Source organism: Trichechus manatus, unplaced genomic scaffold (genome assembly GCF_000243295.1).
Source record: "Trichechus manatus latirostris isolate Lorelei unplaced genomic scaffold, TriManLat1.0 scaffold00054, whole genome shotgun sequence".
Lineage (NCBI taxonomy): Eukaryota > Metazoa > Chordata > Mammalia > Sirenia > Trichechidae > Trichechus > Trichechus manatus.
The window spans coordinates 1,519,776-1,541,161 of NW_004443990.1; the positions used below are offsets into that span (position 1 = coordinate 1,519,776).

Below are 21,386 nucleotides of genomic sequence, written 5' to 3' on the forward strand. Positions count from 1 at the left end.
ATACTCGTGAGGAGTGTGCCTCTTAGCTCAAGTAGATACAAGAGACTAAATGGGCAGCTTCTGTCTGGAGGTGAGATGGGAAGGCAGAGAGGGTTGGGGCAGGCTGAATGGACATGGGGAATCAGGGGTGGAAAGGAGGAGTGTGCTGTCACAGTATGGGGAGAGCAATTAGGGTCACATTAACTGTATAAATTTTTGTATAGGAAAAAATATTACAAATTTTTTTAAAAAAAGAAATATAGCCAGAATGTTCCTTAGAAGTGAGGATGGTGAGGCTTCGCCTCATACTTTGGACATGTTACCAGGAGGAACCAGTCCCTGGAGAAGGATGACATGTTTGGTAAAGCAGAGGTTCAGCGAAAAAGAGGAATGAGATAGACTGACAAAGTGGTTGCATAATGGGCTCAAACATAGCAATTACTGGTGCACCACTGGGCAGTGTTTCGTTCTGCTGTAGGGTTCTAGGAGTTGGAACCAACTTGATAGTACCTAACAACATACCCCAAAACTGTCCTTGACCATACATCTGCCCCAAATCATATTCCCAGATCCTGGACCACCATTCCTTTGTCATTTTACTTTGAAGAATGGATCAGTCAAGCATGTGAGAAACCTGTCTGGTCACTCTTTCTTGTCCACTCCTTCCCGTCATTTCCAGGAATTCTGTTCAAGTCAAGAAGGAATAAGGCAGTTGAGCATTAGGAGCACTCTTTCTGCACATATACATGTTGGCTACTGGCCATAACACACCTGGACGGAAGGCAACAGTGTAACCAGGGAATGGCAGTGAGATGCTGTCTGCAGATGATGCTTTGAGGCTACCTTTAATAGGATGTGGGTTCTAAAATGTTATTTTGAAAAATGTTGATAACTCTATGCCAAAACATTCTTCTCTTACTTGTTCTACCAGTAACCAAAGGTACACAGTTGCCAACTGAACAGTACCCCTAGGATATCTCTTATCATCATGCATGTCTGAGAAACAGTGCATTAACCCAATCACACATTCATTGTAAAAAGAAATCCCCCAGTGTTAGGGAGTTTTAAACGCCAGGGTAACAAAGCGTTTTAGAAGCCCAAGGAATCTGCTATAATGGCATTTTTTTTTTTAAATGGAGTTAATACCCCAATTCATACTTGTCAGATGACTTTTTTCTTCTTTTTTTACTCTGACAGAATACTTCTCTAACAGAGGAACAGGGGAGGGGGGAATACTTTCATTGTCTTCTATTTTGTTCTTTTTAAAAATTTTGAATCAGGAGAATGGATCATATATTAAAAAGTATAGAAACAGAGAAAGAAAGGGAAAAAAAAAAAACATGCATTTCCCAATTGGCCTCACAAGCCATATCATACTGACACAGACCTAACTCAGGTAGAGGCTGAAGTCTATCATCACCACACAAAACAGTTTTCCAACTGACCAAACAAGACAATGCTATGCATCATATACAAAAGAAAAAGAATTAACATAAGTCAATTTGAGGGCACGCAACTGCAGGTAAGTTTTCAGTGCAACATAGTAGTCAACAACTCTGGAATCAAAAAGACCTGGGTTCAAATCCTAGCTCTGCTACTTAGGGGTCATATGTCTTTGGGTAAATTTTATAGCCTCAGGTTGTACAATTAGAAAGTGAGATTAATAGTAGAACCTACATCTCACATGAGGAGGTAGAATTTAAATGAGATAATTTACATAAAATGCTCAGCACAGTGCCAGGCACATGGTAAATAACTCCATGAATGCTAGTTCTTATCATCATCAGTGGGAGGCAACACAGAACAATACCTAATATGGATTTGGCTACTTGGATTTAGCTCCTGGACCTGCACATTAGCTTTAAGACTTCGGCAAGTAACCTAATATTCTTAAGTCTCAGTTTCTTTTCCTCATTAATAAAATTCAGGTAATAACACTCTTATGTGCCTCACGACAAATGGCATATAACTTTAATGAATTGTGTCAGATAAATATTCATGAATTCACCAGGCGAACACAATCTTAACGAACTGCTCAAAGATAAACATCCTCATTAATGGGATGAACCAATTACATGTGGTTGTTCAAAGGGCTAAATTATATACACTTGCAAAGCATCTAATAAAGTGACTAGCATATAATATTACTAATAACCAAAGCCCTCACAGTGATACAGTACCTCTTAGGGAAAGGTTTGGTTTCAAATAAATAAATTGCTTTTATTTGCACCTCCTATAACATTTGCAAACTCTGCAGAGATTATTGTGAGTTTTAGGTTCAGATGGAATTATTAATAGACGATAAAACTAACAACCTTGGCCATTATAGCATGATGCTCTCAAATGACCTAATGAGAAACAGACTAATGACAATTAAACACTTCAGGGAGTATCTCTTCAGAGTTCAAGGATATTAAATAACTATCCTATCATCCTTCAAAGAAATAAGCTGATGAAGGCTTATATGTGGTTCCTAGGGATTACTGCAAAAATAATGCTGAACTTATGGGGGAAAAAAAGACAACCAAAATTAGTAATACAGACTATTTCTCACTTTTAAATAACTCTTCAATACATAGCTTGTAAAATAAGCTGCTCATCTCTTTTAACAACTATCTGGACAAACAAGAGGATCCTAAAACACACCTGGATGAAGGACTCCAAATCTCAGGAACAAAAGGATACTGTGAGAAGTGCCCTAAACCAAACCTAATCAACCAAAGAACTCTGCTGGAAGAGCTGTGACAAACGGATAGCAGCAAACCATATTGCACCAGGGTTCCATTCTGTGACTTCTACCAAATACAAGGAAATCCAAAGGGTTTCGAGCTATCAAGTGTCATGACTTTACCTTCTGAATAAATTTTACACTATTCTATCTTCTTACTGTTTCCTAGAGAAAAGATCTGGGAGGAGAATGGAGAGATCGATCTTTTTACACATTGTACATTTTACCAGTAAAAATGGAATTTTACTTTTTAAAAGAGATTAGAGATACTTTTACCTCTTCTCCCAAAATTCTACTTTTTATCCTGAACAATGAACCTGAGCAAAATATTTTTTCTGCCTGCTAAAGGTCAAATCCAATTACAAACAATGTTAACAATGTTAATCAAATGTAGAAAAAGGTAAGTTTTAAAGACAAAGTAAACTAAAAATGTTCTGTTAACATTGTTTGTACCAGATAATAGGTCAGCAGATCAGATGGAAATAGTTTATGATTATCACAAAGTTATGAAAATTGATTTTAAAGAACAGGTGGATTATGTGAAGAGGGGGAAACATAACTTTTACTGCTTACTTGTCTTAACTTTTTACTCTGAGATAATTATAGTCTCACAAGAAGTTGCTACAATACAACAGAGAGATTCTGTGTGTCCATCACCTGGTCTTCCCTAATGGTAGTAACTTATGTAACTACAGTATTTTATCAAAACCAGGAAATCAACATTGGCATAATATAATCAACTAGACTACAGATCGTATTCACAAAACATCCCAACATAATTCAGACAAGTTCTTTGCCACTGTATAACAATGATTGCTTTCTTCCAGTGTGCTACAACACTGGAGGAAATGTTCATCATTTCCTTTGAAAGCCTCATCAGAAGCACATTTAATGTCCACATTTCTAGCAACATTCTGTTAATGATGACAGAAGCTTTCCCTCACGGCTCTCAGTTCTTTATGAGCCCTCATGAGAACTGCCCTAAATGTCTGCAATTCTACCAACAGTCTTGAAGGCAATCTAGGCTTTTACTATCAAACACATCAAAATTCCTCCAGCCTCTACCCATTACTCAATTCCAAAGCCCTTTTCACATTTTCAGTATTTGTTAGAGCAACACCTTTTCTCTCTGACACCAAATTCTATCTTAGTTACATAGTGCTGCTGTAAGACAAATACCACAAGTAGGTGGCTTTAAAGAACAGAAATTTATTTCTCACAGTTCTGGAGGCTAAAAGTCTCTACTAGTCATGTTGATTCCTTCCTGGATGACAGCCCCAGGCATTCCTTGGCTCCTTGGCATTTCTAGGCTTGTAGACAATTGTCACATGGCATCTGTCTTCCCACTGTGTGTGTATCTCTGTGACTATTTTCATCTTTTAAGGACTCAGAAGTGATTAGGTTTGGGATCCACCTTACACTGGTATGGTCTCATTAACATAACAAAAGAAAAACCCTATTTCCAAGTGGGATCACAGCCACAGGTACAAGGGCCAGAAATTCAACTATATTTTGGAGGGACACAATTCAATCCACAACAGCTTCGAACTAAAATAACAAAACATAAAACCCAACCTTAGAAATTTAGCTTAAAAAGAGAAAAATTTTAACTTAGCCAATTATCATTTTTTTTTAACCAGGGAAAAAGGACAAATAACAAGTTCATCTTATACACATACCATTGGAGTCAGGGCTGGGGAGGGGCAGCTGGGGAGGGTTGTAACTGTCAGGTTTTTTTTCCTTCAGACTTTCACTGGTATGATGCAATGACTTTGATTTGAGCTAAAACTAAAAGTGAAGGTATAATTCACATATATGATAAAACGGGTTTAACTTTTATTTATCTAAATCTCTCTCTTCTTTTTAAAATGTCCAGAGTTCTACTAATCTTAAACGCCAGATTAAAATTAGAAGAAAACAAAAACACTCTGCCATAGGTTAGTGTTTGCTAACCTAGCAGATTCAAGTTTCTAGTTGCTTGCCAAATTGGTATTGGCATATTAAACTCTCAGGATGTTCTTTTAAATCCATCATTAGAGGTCATTTCTAAACGTCATTGTAAGTGTTCCACTTTCCTTGCATTATCTTCTTGGGTTGTAATAATAAAGCTGTACTTTTGGAAATAATTCTAAAACATGTGCTCTAGTTACCTACCTATCACGGAGTGAAAAAGCATAAGCAACAGTACAGTAGGTCTGTTTAGGGGTCTGTGAGTAAGTTAGTGTGGTTAAAGATTAAGCCCATGTAGAATATAACAATAGCAGAACAGTTTGAAGCACAGATTTGTTTTTCTTCTAAAGAAACAGTGACCAAGGAGAAAACTTATTTAAAAACAAGGAATAACGTAACACTTTACAATAAAAAAAAAAAGAAACACGAAAGTATTCATAAAGCCAAGTAAGTAATAAAAATTACACCTCACATAACAAATATATATCTAGCATCTATGTGCCAGGAATTAAATGGGGTAAGTTGGGCAGTGATGAAAAGACACAAGTTAATTAGTTTTTCTTGGTACCAACACTTTGCAGAACTTTAATTCAAAACAGTATATATCTTCTATTACACCTGCTTTATTTGTTTCCTTACTCTTCTTCTTCTTCACAATAGTAATAACTCTTAATTTTCAAGGAAAGTTTATTTTCTTAGATTTTTAGAAGTCCTATGAGATGGAGAATTATTTGATCTAGTGGTATATCGTTCCTATTTCTTAAATGTAAAAGTTGCAGTAACCAAGGCTCTTCTGGGAACTATCTTCACAGTTAAAACCTATCTCACCTAGATGAGGAATTGGCAAACTAAGGTTATTAGCTTCACCCGCCCTTCCAAACTAACAGCCAGACGTGCTCAGGCAAAACCTTTCGAAACTCACGCCACCTCGTGTCCTTATCCATGACCTTCAGTACCTTATATTTGACCTAGACACTATACCACTCATGTGTAAGTGAATATTACATATGTAAGGGAATATAACTCCAATTATGAAAAATGGGAAAATCAAAGCCTAACTCAACAGCTTGTATGAGTGATAAACACTGTCAATTTAACAGCTGAGTTTTATTATATTACAGAGACAGCTAGAATACTCATTACAAAACAAAAGAGGACAGGTTCATGTTTCTTTAATAGGAATCATCAGCATTAGAACAATGTCACCCACCAACAAATTTTCAGAGTAATCACTGTTGAAAGTTTCAAGCTGAGACTACTATGAATACACAAGTTATATAAACTTACTTCCAGTAGTCAAGGAAGCAATTTCTCTAATAAATAAAAATATTTTCAGATAGAATAATAATAAACCTGGCATTTTAGAACATGCACACTGATTACCACAAATCCCCAGAGGCATGCCACATGCAGGTTATTTTAAACTCAGAACATCTCTGCAATTAGAAAATAAACCAACACTCCTATGATAGTATAAACTAGTATAAGCCCTATGGGGAAAGACTTTGACAATATCTACAAAGAGTCATAAAAAAGTTGATTATCTTCTGACCCAGTAATTATGCTCCCCATTAAAAAAAAAAATTCATTTATGGAAAAAGCTATATGCAAGAACATGTTAATCACAGCAAGTAATTGGAAATGATCCTACCATTAGGTAAATTATGATACATAATTATTAAAACTTACTTACAAACCTCATGAAAAAGTAGCAGATATCTAATTTATGACTTTTATAATACAAGAATTAAAAAAGGACTAATTCTAGTCCCTATGTAAGCAAACATACACTCAAACCACTTCACAGTTCTTTTCTTCCTTCCCTCAGAATCCTACTAAGCTATCACCTTTTATCACACAGTTATTCTCCCTGACTATTCCCCTGTAGGTACGAATCCCTCCGCCCCCTCAGGCCTGAATTTCTACCCACCCTATTTGGAGCTCCAGATATTTTATTTCATTATCCTTCATACAGTCTTCATAATTCCCTACTCTGATAATTCAGTGCTATTAAATAAAGCGTATTTTTTTCTGCTTCTTTTACCTAACAGACAGTTTGCCCCAATATATGAACAGAGAGAGAAATAAAGCACATATCTGGTCAGGCTTTCACCTTACATAATCCATTTTAATATGTAGTTCCAAGAAATGCATTATATATGGGATCTAAAGATACCTTGTCCCATTAGGTCTTTCACGTATTCTTTGACTGCCTAGTAATAGCTAATAATAACACTAGCTAACATTTACTGAGACATTTGTGCCAAGCTCTGTTCTAAGCACTTATTACATGTAATAACTCATGTAATCCTTATAACAACTCTATGAGGGTAAATACAGACAAGAATACAAAGGCCCAGAGGTGGTTTAACTCACCCAAGGGAACACAGTAAGTGGTAGTGAGGATGTGAACCAAGGCAGAAGGGCTTCAGAGCTGATACCCTTAGCCATAATGCAATATTCTCATCCTGCACACTTCCAGTATATACATGGTATTTCAGGTTTTCCAGTAGCACATCACAACTGAATCATACCTCTAACTCTTCTAATTTCAGTCCAACTGGTTATATACCTCAATTTCTAGCACACTTGTAATCAAGGGTTTACAGCTTCTTTTGCCTCAGATATTAAGGTTCACATTTCCAAATGGTTTAAGTTCTTCCTGAAATACTAAAAAGTATTTCTAATTTAGTATTTTATAAAGTTTTAAGAGTAAGTGGACTACAATAAACTGCACATATTTAAAGTGTACAATTTGATCTGTTTTGTCGTATGTATATACCCCTAAGACCAATGGCACAATCAAAAAGAATGATAAATATTTCCATCACCTTAAAAGTTTCCTTATGTTCCTGTGTAATCTAGCCCTCCCTTCTCCATTCCTCCTCCTCCATCTGTACCACACCAGGGGCCAGTATCCAGGTATTGATCTGCCTTCTTTTGCTATTGATTAGTTTGCACTTCATATGAACAAAATCATAAGCATGTGCTCTACTTTTTGGCTGGCTTCTTTCACTCAAGATAATGATTTTGAGATTCATTCATGTTGTTACGTGTATCAGTAAGTCTTCCTTTTTATTTCTGAGTGATCAATTTTATTATTTTTACAAAAGAGTAAAAAGAAAATCCTCATTATGAAAACATCTTACTATTTACAGTGAATAAAACTGGAATTTTAAATATACTTCTATTTTAAAAGAGAGAATACCAAAAATACACTGCTCAATGAAAAAATATATTTTATTAGTACTATCATCTTTTAGAAAAAATAAAGCCTTCGGTTATCTAGCTTTAGCAGCTAGAATTTAGAGGAAGAGTTCATTAAAACATAATTCCATGGACTAATTTAAAAATGTGTATTACTGAGAGAAGTTAACTAATATGAGGAGAAAATACAGTGAGAAGTTTCCTTGTATGTACTCTAACTCATTCATTATATACTATTTTTTTAGTTAATTTCAAAGAACTTTTATGCATTCACAAAAAAAAAACCTCATAGACATTTTATAACAAATACCTAGTTTAGGTAATGGGAATAAATGAATGACACTTACTAAAGAAAAATACTGTTAAAAAAGGATAGACAATACTAAGGACTTCCTTTTTAGCCAAAAGATTTTCAATAATTTTCTATCCTATTCTAGTTTGCATGAACTGTGTGTTGCTGTTTCTTCATGCTATTTACTTCCTGAGAATATATCCCTGAAAATTTCAAAACTGATTGAAATGTTCTTTAATTACAAATTCAATCATAATTTTTATGATTATGAAATTTGCAAAGATTTACTTGTGAAACTACAATGTATGTAGTTACATTGCTTATATGTTACACACATCAGTATTTAAAACTACAATGTATATAGTATAAGGTAAGCCATATACTGACTAACAATTGTTTCAAGGCTATCATTTTTCTCAATAGCATCTTTTGGACTACACCTCAGATCCTCAGAAAGGTGCTTCAGGATGTTCTTATGACTTAAAGGAGAAATGGACAGGAAAAGGCTTATCCCAAAGCTTCAAATATAAATGATTCTGAACACAAATTCTTTCCTGTTCATATTTTCAATCAGCTGATCCGAAACAATACAGCAACAAGGAATTACATTTAGAAGAATTAAGAAAAAATTAACATATTTATTGCTTATGACAGAAATATAACTACATTTTATTCTAAATACTGGATATAATAACTAATAGAAGTCAAAGAAGATAGTCCTAAAACATCTGTTCATTCAACAACTATTTATTAGGTAACTACTACTAACATACTACATAAGGTTTCATTTCTATGACAAACAGAAATTTCATTAGGTAGGCACTCAATAAAATGTACCTGTATTTATTCCAGCTATGGTCATGCAGCATGGGAGAAAAGGATGATTCCAGATGCCTTCCCCACTGCATTCAGCCAAGTTTAATAAATGTTTGTTGCTTTCTCTTGCATTTGGAATTGTGTTAAGATGAATTTTATAACCTCTATGGTCAAACTCAGCTAAATTTCATCAAGTAAATTTTGGCAGATTTTAACACTAACAATTATAAATGAAATCAACTTTGTTTTACCATACACATACCAATTAAAAAGCATGATTTTCAGCAGAAGTGTATTATCAAGAATGAGCTGAACAGTATACCAATTATTTTTACCATCTACTACGCTAATCATGTCAGTAGCTCCGTTAACAAACCTAGGATGGAAAATAACTGATTATGCATAAGTTATTTTTAAAAAAGTATTTTTAGTACCAAGAAAAGTTGAATAACTTTTTCGACATCTGGCATACCACTTAGAAAATTCAAAAATTATGTAATATACTTGATTTAACCACTACTCATTTGGAGCACTCACTGATGAAGATGAAAGACCACAGCCTTCAGTATGGATTACACCTCAACATAAAGAAAACAAAAATCCTCACAACTGGACCAATAAGCAACATCATGATAAACAGAGTAAACACTCACATTGTCAAGGATTTCATTTTACTTGGATCCACAATCAACACCCATGGAAGCAGCAGTCAAGAAATCAAAAGATGCATTGCATTGGGCAAACTGGCTGCAAAAGACCTCTTTAAAGTGTTAAAAAGCAAAGATGTCACTTTGAGGACTAAGGTGTGCCTGACCCAAGCCATGGTATTTTCAATTGCCTCATATGCATGTGATCACTGGACAACGAATAAAGAAGACTGAAGAAGAACTGATGCATTTGAATGATGGTGATGGCAAAGAATACTGAATATACCATGGACTTCCAGAAGAATGAACAAATCTATCTTGGAAGAAGTACAGAACGCTCCTTAGAAGAGAGGAGAATGAGACTTTGTCTCATGTACTTTGACAATGTTATCAGGAGGGACCAGTCCGTGGAGAAGGACATCATGCTTGGTAAAGTAGAGAGAGGGTCAGCGAAAAAGAGGAAGACCTGATGAACTGACACAGGTGCTGCAACAGTGTGCTCAAACATAGCAACAATTGTAAGAATGATGCAGGATCAGGCGGTGTTCTGTTCTGTCATGCATGGGGTCGCTATGAGTCAGAACTGACTCCATGGCACCTAACAACAACTGCCTGATATAATGTTTTATACAAGGAGTTCACTTGTTCCATTATGCTTAACGACATGTCAGCTCTTCTACCATAAACTCTGTTTTTCGATAGTTTATGAAGCTGTTTAAAAATCACTCTAGGCTAAAACTTGGCAGCTAAGAGCCATAAAGACAATAATGAACATTTTCTAAAGTCCATATAGAGTTGTTCAAGAAGATAGTGACTGTACTCTATTGTATCATCTTCATCTTTGATAACTCTAGGAATTCTTTTTCTCGTTTTACCAAGAGAAAACATAAAGACACTAAAATTTAAAAATCAGCATGAATGTTACATAAATGTAGCATGAACAAAAAGAGATGCAGTTAAGATAAAGACTAGCGAATATTCTACAGATTCTAATTACAGAAAAAGATTTCAAAGCCATATTATGCTGAGTATACTCCCGTCAGCTATCATGTCACGTTCAGGATTTACTGTAGTAAATGAAAATGTTAGCTGCTTTTCTCTGGTTAATATAAATACTGTCATTATCTTAGTACACTGCAACGGTCAATGATCAATAGCATCATGGGCTAACAATCAATGACTAGAGTTGTCTAGAAATTTGTTAGCCCATGACGCTAGTAAATCCAGCATAAAGGGATTTACAGATCAACTAATAGAAAAAAGGAAAACAAACACAAATCGCTATTCTATGGTCAGACAGTCCCCTTAAACCTAGGCTATCATCTAGTAAATGCATACTTCTAGTCCCAATGGGCATCTGAATGCAATATGAATATAGCTCAGCATAAATTCACCAACACTAATGAATAATATCCTACCAATCAGCTTGTTTGTTTTTGCATGCTGATCACTATGTCTGAAAACAGTCCAGGCTCTAAGATTGTTTTTGCTTGAAATGTGCATTTTTCTTTAATTTGGAAAAAGGTTAAATGTTCAAACATTGCAAAGCTTGCAAAGCTTGCAAAGCTAGCAAAGCTAAATGACTTCAGCGTATGGTCTCCTGGTCATCGTCCTGGTCATCCTTTCAATAGGATTTTTCAAACTAGTATAATAACTAAAAACAAAACATTAACGAATCAAATATTCACTAAGTTTTACACTGCATGCAGAGCACTCTGGAGCATATTTTTTAAAAGTCATAAAGTCTGCCAACCAAGAATCATAATTTAGTTAATTTATCTTATAAAATTCATAAAGTCCGCCCACCAAGATTTACATGAAACAATTAGTGAACAAGCCATTACCTAATACAATGCTGTGCTATGTGGTACACACGCAGGTTTTAGTGCTTGTAAGAGTTATGGATGGGAGAAAAACAATGTGGACTAAAGTTGTCAGAGGCAGCTTTATGAAGGAAGGGTGGAGTGGTGTATAGGTCGTGCCCAGTCATCTAGAACTGAAATCTATCCTAGGATAGTGATTTAAGAGTTTCCAGTTGAAAGAAATAGTTAATAGGTAGCTACTATGAATTTGCAGCCCCGGTGGCACAGTGGTTAAGGGCATGGCTGCTAACCAAAGGGCCAGCAGTTTGAAACCACTTGTCTAGCCATTTTTTAAATGGTGAAAACCACTTTTACTGAACATGAAAACAATTAAATAGGAAATGATTACAAATTAATACAACATGGAAATTTTTTGTTATTAGATTTCTTTGGTGGTGGGGAGGGAGGAGAGTGACAGCCTAAAGAAAATAGTCTGTCTTTGTTCCAGAAAGTATAATTTCAAGTGTAACACATTTTTCATTTCTTTTCCATTTACTTTGTTTTTACCTTGTTTTCTCAATCCCCTCAAATTCTTCCATTCGCTTAATATTTTATTGAAATAATACAACATTACTATTTTAAGCAAGATCAGAAGTACATAAAATTATTAATTACACTAATCTGTCCTCTAAGCAATGAGTCTAATGAAGTTGATGCTTAACTTCTGGAAATTATAAACTGCCATATGAGTTCTTATTCCTCATCCAAAATAGCCTCTGTCTTTAATTTATGATAGCATGTCTATAGTTCAGAGAAAGCAGAAAAATGGGAGTTCAGTTCATTCCCAGATAAATCTCTCTTTTGCTCTAACAATATAAAGTTACTTTCTTCTAGAAAATAATTTAGAAACTCACATTGCTTCCTTAGTTAATATATCCTAAATTTATTGTTCTTTTAAGTTCACCACTGAGACTCCAAAGATATCTTTCCTTGCTCTTGAAAGATATATGCTATTACTACTACTATAAAGAAAAACTAGTCTGATGGAGACTGGAGGAACCCCAGAAAGCATGGCCCCCGGACTCTCTGTCAACCCAGAACCAAAACCATTCCCAAGGTCAACTCTTCAGACAAAGATCAGACTGGACTGTGGGACATAAAATAATACTCGTGGAGAGTGTGCTTCTTAGCTCAAGTGGATACATGAGACTAAATGGGCAGCTTCTGTCTGGAGGTGAGACGAGAAGGCAGAGAGGGTTAGGAGCTGGTTGAATGAACATGGGAAATCAGGGGTGGAAAGGAGGAGTGTGCTGTCCAGTTAGGGTCACATAACAATGTATGCATAAATTTTTGTATGAGAGACTAACTTGGAACTGTAAACTTTCACTTAAACTACAACAATTAAAAAAAAGAAAAACATTGATTAGCTAGGGAATAAAGTTCTCTCTCCATCTACCACTGTCAGTTTAACTGGTTCATGGTGCTTTCAGGTCTTGACATTAAAGAATGCTACTGTGCATCAAAACATTTCAGAATCTCTCCAAGAGTAGGTGACCCTCTTTTCCCAGATATAAGGCCCAAACTCTCTGCAGAATTTTAAGAAAGGCCTCACAAAAGTCATGTACAGTGGAATGGTTACTTCCTTAGCTTTGCAGCTAATTGTCCTGTTTATAAATCCCATCATTTAACTTGATTTCCCTCCAGCTGTAGAATACAGATCCTCCATTCTGATTCTACCCACCTGCTAAAGCTAAATTCAAGCTTCAAAACTACCTGACCAGACATATACTTCCATTTTATTTAAAATGTACCATTTGCCTTTCAGCAATAATTTTGTGCTCTGCAAATATGAGTTATACCCATAAATTCTCTCCATTTTCCAAATACACACAAAAGCTAATAAAGTCAATCTACTTGACCTGCCTATCCTGGACGGATGCCTGATGACTCTACACTGAAAGAAGCCTCAAGCTCATTTTATATGAATGCTGAAACTGTTCCAAAACTGAGCTTAATGGAACTCACTCATCCTTTAAGATTACTGTATGAGAAACTGTAAAGACTTCCTTTCCTAAGAAAATACCAAAGATTAATTAAAGACAGAAGTACTTAGTTCTTTATAGTACTTTAGGATTGACACAATATTTATGTACTAATCAATATTCACATGCTAATATTACCCTTTCTCACTTAAAATAAACCTAGATCAATAATTAACAAAGCAAAGGAAGTTTATCATCATCTTTAAAAGTATTTATACAATTTTTATTTATATTTAATACTGTGCTAGAGTCTACACAACAAAACTGTTAAATACACTGAAAGTGAAACTTCAAATTATCATAATGGATTTTACAATTTAAAATCAATAGTCTTCTTATAAGACAATTACTTCAACAGAGAGTCAACATGACAGAGCAAGACTCTTGAAGCAGTTTTGGGTAAAATGAAATTTATAAAATTGATGCTGCAACGAATTTCACTTCCACTTTAGATATAGAAAGCTGGAAAGTGTCACTCCTAACTTAAAAAGAAAAAGCCATATAAACTATCATATCACAACTTTTCTTGAGCCCATCAGAGAGCTGAGGTCTCAAGGCAACCAAGTAGCCTGAAATCAAAGGAAGGGTAGATCCTGCCAAAAAGAGAAGGAATGCATGGACTGCCTTACCAGTAACAGAGCAGGGGAGGAAGACAGCAGTTGCCAAATAAGCAAGTAAGAAAAAAATCAGCTAAAATTTTAACAAACTGCAAAACGCTGAAAGTGGGCTAAAATCCAAACCAAACCTGTTGCTGTCGAGTCGATTCCGACTCATAGCAACCCTGTGGAAAAAAAAGAGCACACTAAAAGCTACAGGATAATATCAAATTGCCTATCATGGGTGCTACTGGATCCCAGATGGAAAGGGGCAGAAAAAATATTTGAAAAGATAATGGCTGAGAAACTTCCAAAAATAATAAAATATAAACAACTACAGAAACAAGGTCAGAGAACCCTAAATAGGATAAAAAGTTACTGGAAGTATATGTGGATGTCTATTTTTTTTATAACAGCTTTGTTAAGATATAATTCACATACTTTATCATTCACTCACATGAAGTGGACAATTCAATGGTATTTAGTATTCACAGAGTTGTGCAACCATCCTCCAATCTAATTTAAGAACATTTTCATCACCCCAAAAAGAAACCCTGTACCCAGTCACTCCACATTTCTCCCTTCCTTCCCACCCCCCAGACCTAGGCAACAACTAATCTACTTTCTGTCTCTATAGATCTGGCTATTCTGGCCGCTTTATATAATGGAATCATACAATATGCGGTCTGTTGTATTTGGCTTCTCTGACCTAGCATAATGTTTTCAAGGTTTATCCATGCTGTAGCACATATCAGAACTTCACTCCTCTTAATTAGCAAATAATATGCCATTGTTTGGATATATTACCTTTTGTTCAGTTGATGGATATTTGACTTGTACAACGAAAACTACAAAACACCATTGAAAGAAAGTAAAGACCTAAACAGAGAATCCAATTTCATGGATCAGAAGACAATACTGTTAAAATGGCAATACTTTCCAAATTGATCAACAGATTCAATGCAATCCCTCTAAAAATCCCAGCTGCCTTTCTTGTAGAAACTGAAAAGGTGATACTAAAATTTATATGGAAATACAAAGGACTCAAAATAGCCAAAAATTTTTGAAAAAGAACAAAGTTGGAGGACTCAACTTCTCAATTTCAAAACTTACTACAGAGCTACAGTAATCAAAACATTGTGGTACTGGCACAAAGAGAGACGTATAGATCAGTGAAACAAAATTAAGAGTGCAGAAATAAACCCTTACATTTATGGTCAACAGATTCTTCACAAAGGTGATCGGATAATTCAATGGGGAAAGAATAGTCTTTTCAACAAATGGTGATGGGACTACTCAAGATCCCCATTCAAAAGAATGAAGTTGGACACCTCACATCATATACCAAAATTAACTCAAAATGGATGAGATCTAAATGTAAGAGCTAAAAACTATAAAGCTCTTAAAGGAAAACAGAGGTAAATCTCTGTGACTTTGCAATAAGCAGTGGTTTCTTAGATTCAACACTAAAAGCACAAGCCATAAAAAGAAAGAAAAAAAAAGATAAACTGAATTATCACCAAAATTAAAAACTTTTATGCTTCAAAGGACATCATCAAGAAAGTGAAAAACAACGCAGAGAATGGGAGAAAATATCTGCAAATCATGTATCTTACAAGGGACTTGTATCTGGAATGTATAAAGAACTCTTGCAACTCAATAATGAAAAGACAACCCAATTGAAAAATAGCCAAGTATCTGAACGGATGTATGTTAATTGGTGTATATACGTGCATACATAAAACGATATGGGTCAATGAGAGCAGTGTGGTTCAGTGGTAAGACTTCTCGCTTTCCATGTGGGAAACCCAGTTTAGATTCCCAGCCAATGCACCTCAAGTGTAGCCACCACTCATCTGTCAGTAGACGCCAGCATGTTGCTATGATGCTGAACAGCAGAGCTTCCAGACTAAGACAAACTAGGAAGAAAGGCCTGGTAATCTACTTCTGAAAATCAGTCAATGAAAACCCTATGGACTACAATGGTCTGACACCACTGTGCATGGGGTCAACTACAAGTAGGGGCCAAATCCATGACAGTTAACAAGAACATATATATGTATAGATACACACACACACACACACACACACACACACACACACACACACACACACAAAATAAATAAATAAACCCATAGCCACTGAGTCGATTCTGACTCTTAGTGACCCTATATGACAGGGTAGAACTGTCTCATAAGGTTTCCAAGGAGCAGCTGGTGGATTTGAACTGTCGACGTTTTGATTAGCAGCCAAGCTCTTAATCACTGCACCATCAGAGCTCACACACACACACACACACACACACACACACATCTACACATATAAAAAGAGATGGGTTAGATAATCTGACCTAAGTTTTTCCCATCAACATAAATTACAGTGGGCCTGACAGTTTGGACTGTAAGAAAGGAGCTTAGGGGAGAGAGGCTGAAGTTAGGACATATTTGAATTTGGAAATATCTTACATGAACTAGCACAGACTTAGTTTAAGTCCCTTCCTCTAACTGGCAACTTACATATATACCATATTACACTAATAGTTATACTCAAAAATAGAAAATCCTAAATTCCAAGCTTTTATATCATACTAGCACTTAAAGACAAAAAGATTAAAAGAAAATCAGAAGATTAATTATACTAAAACAGGGAACTCAATAAATAATCTTAGGAAAAATGCTACCCCATCATAAATATGAAAGAATAGCACAACATGAAAGTACATAATTTTACATAACAATACATGTAACAGAAATAACAACATATATCCTCCTCCCCAAAAAAATTTAAAACACAAAACAATAACAATAAATGTAATCTCTATACTATGTAAACTGCAAGGTTCAAAAGTACACAACACAGGTTAGAAATAGAAATTGTCATTTATTAGAAATGACAAATTAAGGTCTATATAATATACCAAGCTTAAAGCTCCTACAATAATGTTCACTGTTTTATTTTATTCTCATTTCACATTTAAAATGACACAATGCATATCTGTATATATAACTATAAAAGAGTAAATCTTATCATTTTTAGAAAGAAAATACTTATATCAACTTAGGATATTTTATCTCTACCTAAAAATTTTAGAATTTAAATGAGCCTTTAGGAGTTCCAGTAAGTTAGTGTTTCACTTATAACATTTAATTTTATATAATTAGCTAGGTTTTACCATATGGGTTTTCTTTAACACAAAATTTATAAAACACACTCTCTGGTGAAGGGTACGACAGTACACAATACTGGGGAAACCAGCACAACTTGTACAAGGAAAGGTCATGGAAGCTCCACAGACACATCCAAACTCCCTGAGGGACTGAATTGCTGGGCGGAGGGCTGTGGGGACCATGGTCTCAGGGAACATCTAGCTCAACTGGCATAACACAGTTTATAAAGACAATGTTCTACATTCTACCTTGGCGAGTAGCATCTGGGGTCTTAAAAGTCTGTGAACAGCCATCTAAGATACTCCACTGGTCTCATTCCTTTGGGAGCAAGGGTCAATGAAGAGAACAGGATACAAGGAAAAGATTAGTCCAAAGGACTAATGGACCACAGCTACCAAGGCCTCCAACAGACTGAGTCCAGTGCAGCTAGAAGGTGCCCGGCTACCACCACTGACTGCTCTGACCTGGATCACAACAGAGCGTTCTGGACAGAGCTGGAGAAGGATGTAGAACAAAATTCTAACACACACAAAAAGGGCCAGATTTACTGGACTGACAGAGCCTGGAGAAATCCCGAGAGTATGGCCCCTGGACATCGTTTTAGCTCAGTAGTGAAGTCACTCACGAGGTTCACTGTTCAGCTGGGGATTGGACAGCCCCATAAACAAAACGGGGCTAATGAGGCACAGCAGTCCAGGGACAAGGACTAGAAGGCAGAAGGGGACAGGAAAGCTGGTGATAGGGAACTCAAGGTTGAGTAAGGACAGTGTTGACATGTAGTGCGGTTCTTAACGATTGTCACAGAGCAATACGTGTACTGTTTAATGAGAAACTATTTTGTTCTGCAAACCTTCATCTAAAGTAAGAATAGCAGCACAACTAGAAGAACGTAATCAACATCACTGAAATGTACATGCAGAAAATTTTGAAATGGTGTATCTTTGGCTATGTATATTTTCACCAAAAAAAAAAAAAAGTCCCTCCAAGGCCGAGAAGCGAGCATGTTGACATGTCGTGGGGTTGTTAACCAATGTCATAAAACAATATGTGTACTGACTGTTTAATGAGAAAATAGTTGTTCTGTAAACCTTCACCTAAAGTACAATTAAAAAAAAACAACTCTAAATATAAAAATAATGTGTCAGAGATGACGTATGTAAGAATAAAAGTCAGTCACACAAATGGTCCTGTAATCACAATCAGTGGCTATTAAAGTTCAGAAGTACAAAAGGAGGATCACAGCTCTGCAGTACTCCAATTTGGCCCCTAAGAACACAGCCATATTGACATCTAAAACAAGACCTGTTTACCTCCTGGGCAACAAAAATAGCTTTGGGAAGATTAAATCTGTTAAGGCCAGGAGGCCCCTCAAGGGTTCAGGGTAGTGGATAACTATCTCAAAGGAAAACCTGAGTTATAAAGATTACCTCAGCAACTTTTGGAGGCACTCCATCTCCAAGCACTTCCCTGATGAAGCAGTGCTGGCCCATGTAACAGGAGAGTCCACAGGTTCTCTTGAAGGCATCTTTCAGTCGTTTCAGCTCTACATCTGTAACTGCAATTCAGAAATAGAACATAGGTTAAAAAACCAGGAGAGAAAAGAAGACTCTCACGTTCTTCAGATTTTTTCAAACCAATTCCTAAGGAAAACTGACAAATATTACTTCTCTTTTCAGATAAGTTAAAAAAAAAAATCCAAAGATATTTTCTTGCCATAACTCTAATATTTTCATATCTGATCTAGAAAATAAACACGAAAATTCTTGATCTGTTATTTTCAAAAGACAGATCTTTAAAATACCCATACAAATTTTAGGCAGGGGTAAGAAACAGGTAACAAAATGCTTCAACTTAGCAAACAGGCTAAATGGCATCTGATTCTAACATTGATGTTTTCAGCAGCAATAGGCTCATTTCCTACAGGATAAAATTTATATTATCTGTACTCCTTGAGCACACATCCATCCATGTAGAGGATACTCACCAAGTTTAGCTTAGATTTTGCCATCATTTAAAATGAAAATAATCTATAAATAGATTATACTAACAATCTAAAAATTTTGGACATCTAAAATAAAATTACTGAGCCACTACTTTATTTTAGGCTTTGAAGACTGGAAACTGTAAAAAACAATCTCTTTCTACAAGGGCAGAGACATAAATGCCTCTTAATATTACATGGAGCCCTGACTGGAAACTGCAAAAAACAATCTCTTTCTACAAGGACAGAGAAATAAATACCCCTTAGTATTATCTGGAGCCCTGGTGCCACAGTGGTTGAGAGTCGGCAGTTCAAATCCACCAGCCACTCCTTGGAAATCCTATGGGGCAGTTCTACTCTGTCCCATAGGGTCGCTATGAGTCGGAATTGACTCAACAGCAACAGGTATGGTTTGTTTGTTTTATTATATGGTTAGTGCAATGATCACAATGGAGGCACAGAAATGGTACCCTGGGCCCATGGTAGGGAAACAGAGAACACTTCTGGAAAGAGAGGAGGATTACATTAAATCTTAAAGGATAAACCAAGGGGGGGGGGGGGAGAATGACAAGGGCATATCAGGCAGAGATTATATTTTGTTTCAGAAGTTCAACGATGTACAGAGTATATGGAGAACTGTGTTACTAGAGCAAAATCAGTAAGGCAGGGAGTAGTAAATAATAAACCTAGAGAGGCAGTGAGACCAAGTCATAGAGATTCTTTTCTGTCAAATAAGGAGTTTGGGCTTAACGTTGGAAGGAACTAATACAATTCATATAGCTCAGTCTACCAGCAGTGTAGAGAACAGAACTTAGGCGGGAAAAAACCTAGAAGCAGTAAGTAGAACTGCTACTACAAGAGAAAAAGGAGGAGCCAAAACTGGGAACAATCTAGGAGGAAAAGTCAACAGAACTTGAAGCTTGACTTAGAGTAGAAGTAATCTAGAATAATACCCAGGTTTCTATCCTGGGAAACTTGAAGGATGGTGGTGTTATCATGTGAACAGGGAACATAAGAAAAAGAACAAATCAGGAAGAAAAGATGTTAAACTCCATTTTGGCCATACTGGATATGAGGAACCTTAGGTATCCACTGGTTTTTAGAATCTAAGTGTAAAGCTTAGGAGAGGTTTGATGGGAGTCATCAGCCCACAGGTGGCAATTAAAACCACAAATAAGAAACACAGTAAGACAGAGACAAAACTGAAAGAAACCAATGCTTACAGTGTGTGCAGAGCAAGAACAAAAATGCTCAAAGGAGGCTGGTAAGAAATAGAAGGACAGAAGGAGAAAAAAAGAGAGTGTGATCTCCAAAAGCCAGGAAGAAGGGACTAATTGACATTCTCAAGTAAAACAGAAAGGACCAGCAAGATAAAGACTGAAGAGTGCCTGGCACATAGCTAATCACCCAATAAATGTCTGTGGTAAGGAGGGAGGGATGATAGGTTCAACAACATGTAGGGCAATGATAAAACATAAGATCTAATACTTGAATAAGTAGCTAAATTGTGAATACGAGGTGCTTAATTCATTAAAACTGGAATTATAGTTATTAACATCTCCTAAATACACTAATTTGATTTTTTTTTTCCTGTTTAGAATGCAAAAGTGAAAAAGAGAAAAATCCTGTGTCATAAATTACAGTAACGGAGAAGATATGACTTCAACTACTGGAAAATGTATTTCTTCAAGATGTCTAATTTTCATTAATAGCTTTTCTAATAAATTAGGTTGCTCATAGTCTAGTGGAGAAAAAAAATCAACCATAAGAATACACTATGATAGTTTCATATACTGTTGGTTATAGATTATTTGAAGAACTGTTTGATAATATGTTAAAAAAATAGCAATCTCATGATTAAGGAAATTATTCATTTATATTGGAAGGAAATGTACACATAAACAAGCTTTTTAAAACATTTATAAAAAGCAAACAACGTCCATCAACAGAGAACAGGTTGAATAAACTACGGTATACTCTCAAAATAGAATATTAGAGACTAAAATGTTCCATAGATCCATATTTACTGAAAATAAAGAGTATTTTTATTTACTCAAACAGACTAACATTTGGTTAATATATAGAAAAAGAATACATAAAAGTGTTTATCTGTAAAAACATTTCAAGTTTTCTGAAACTTTGCAAATTTAAAAAATAAAAACTTAAGAAAGAAAAACAG

The 21,386-nt window shown here is 35.7% G+C and overlaps 1 protein-coding gene across 3 annotated transcripts in view; it reads right to left on the bottom strand.

Moving 5' to 3' along the window:
- The window catches only part of USP32 (ubiquitin specific peptidase 32), a 229,520-nt gene that overhangs the window by 154,535 nt on the left and 53,599 nt on the right, over nucleotides 1-21,386 (bottom strand). For all 3 annotated transcript variants that reach the window (XM_023732684.1, XM_004377840.2, XM_023732685.1), the window contains exon 2: nucleotides 18,654-18,781. In XM_023732684.1, coding sequence (XP_023588452.1) covers nucleotides 18,654-18,781 — 128 coding nt within the window. The remainder of the gene's footprint in view (nucleotides 1-18,653; nucleotides 18,782-21,386) is intronic.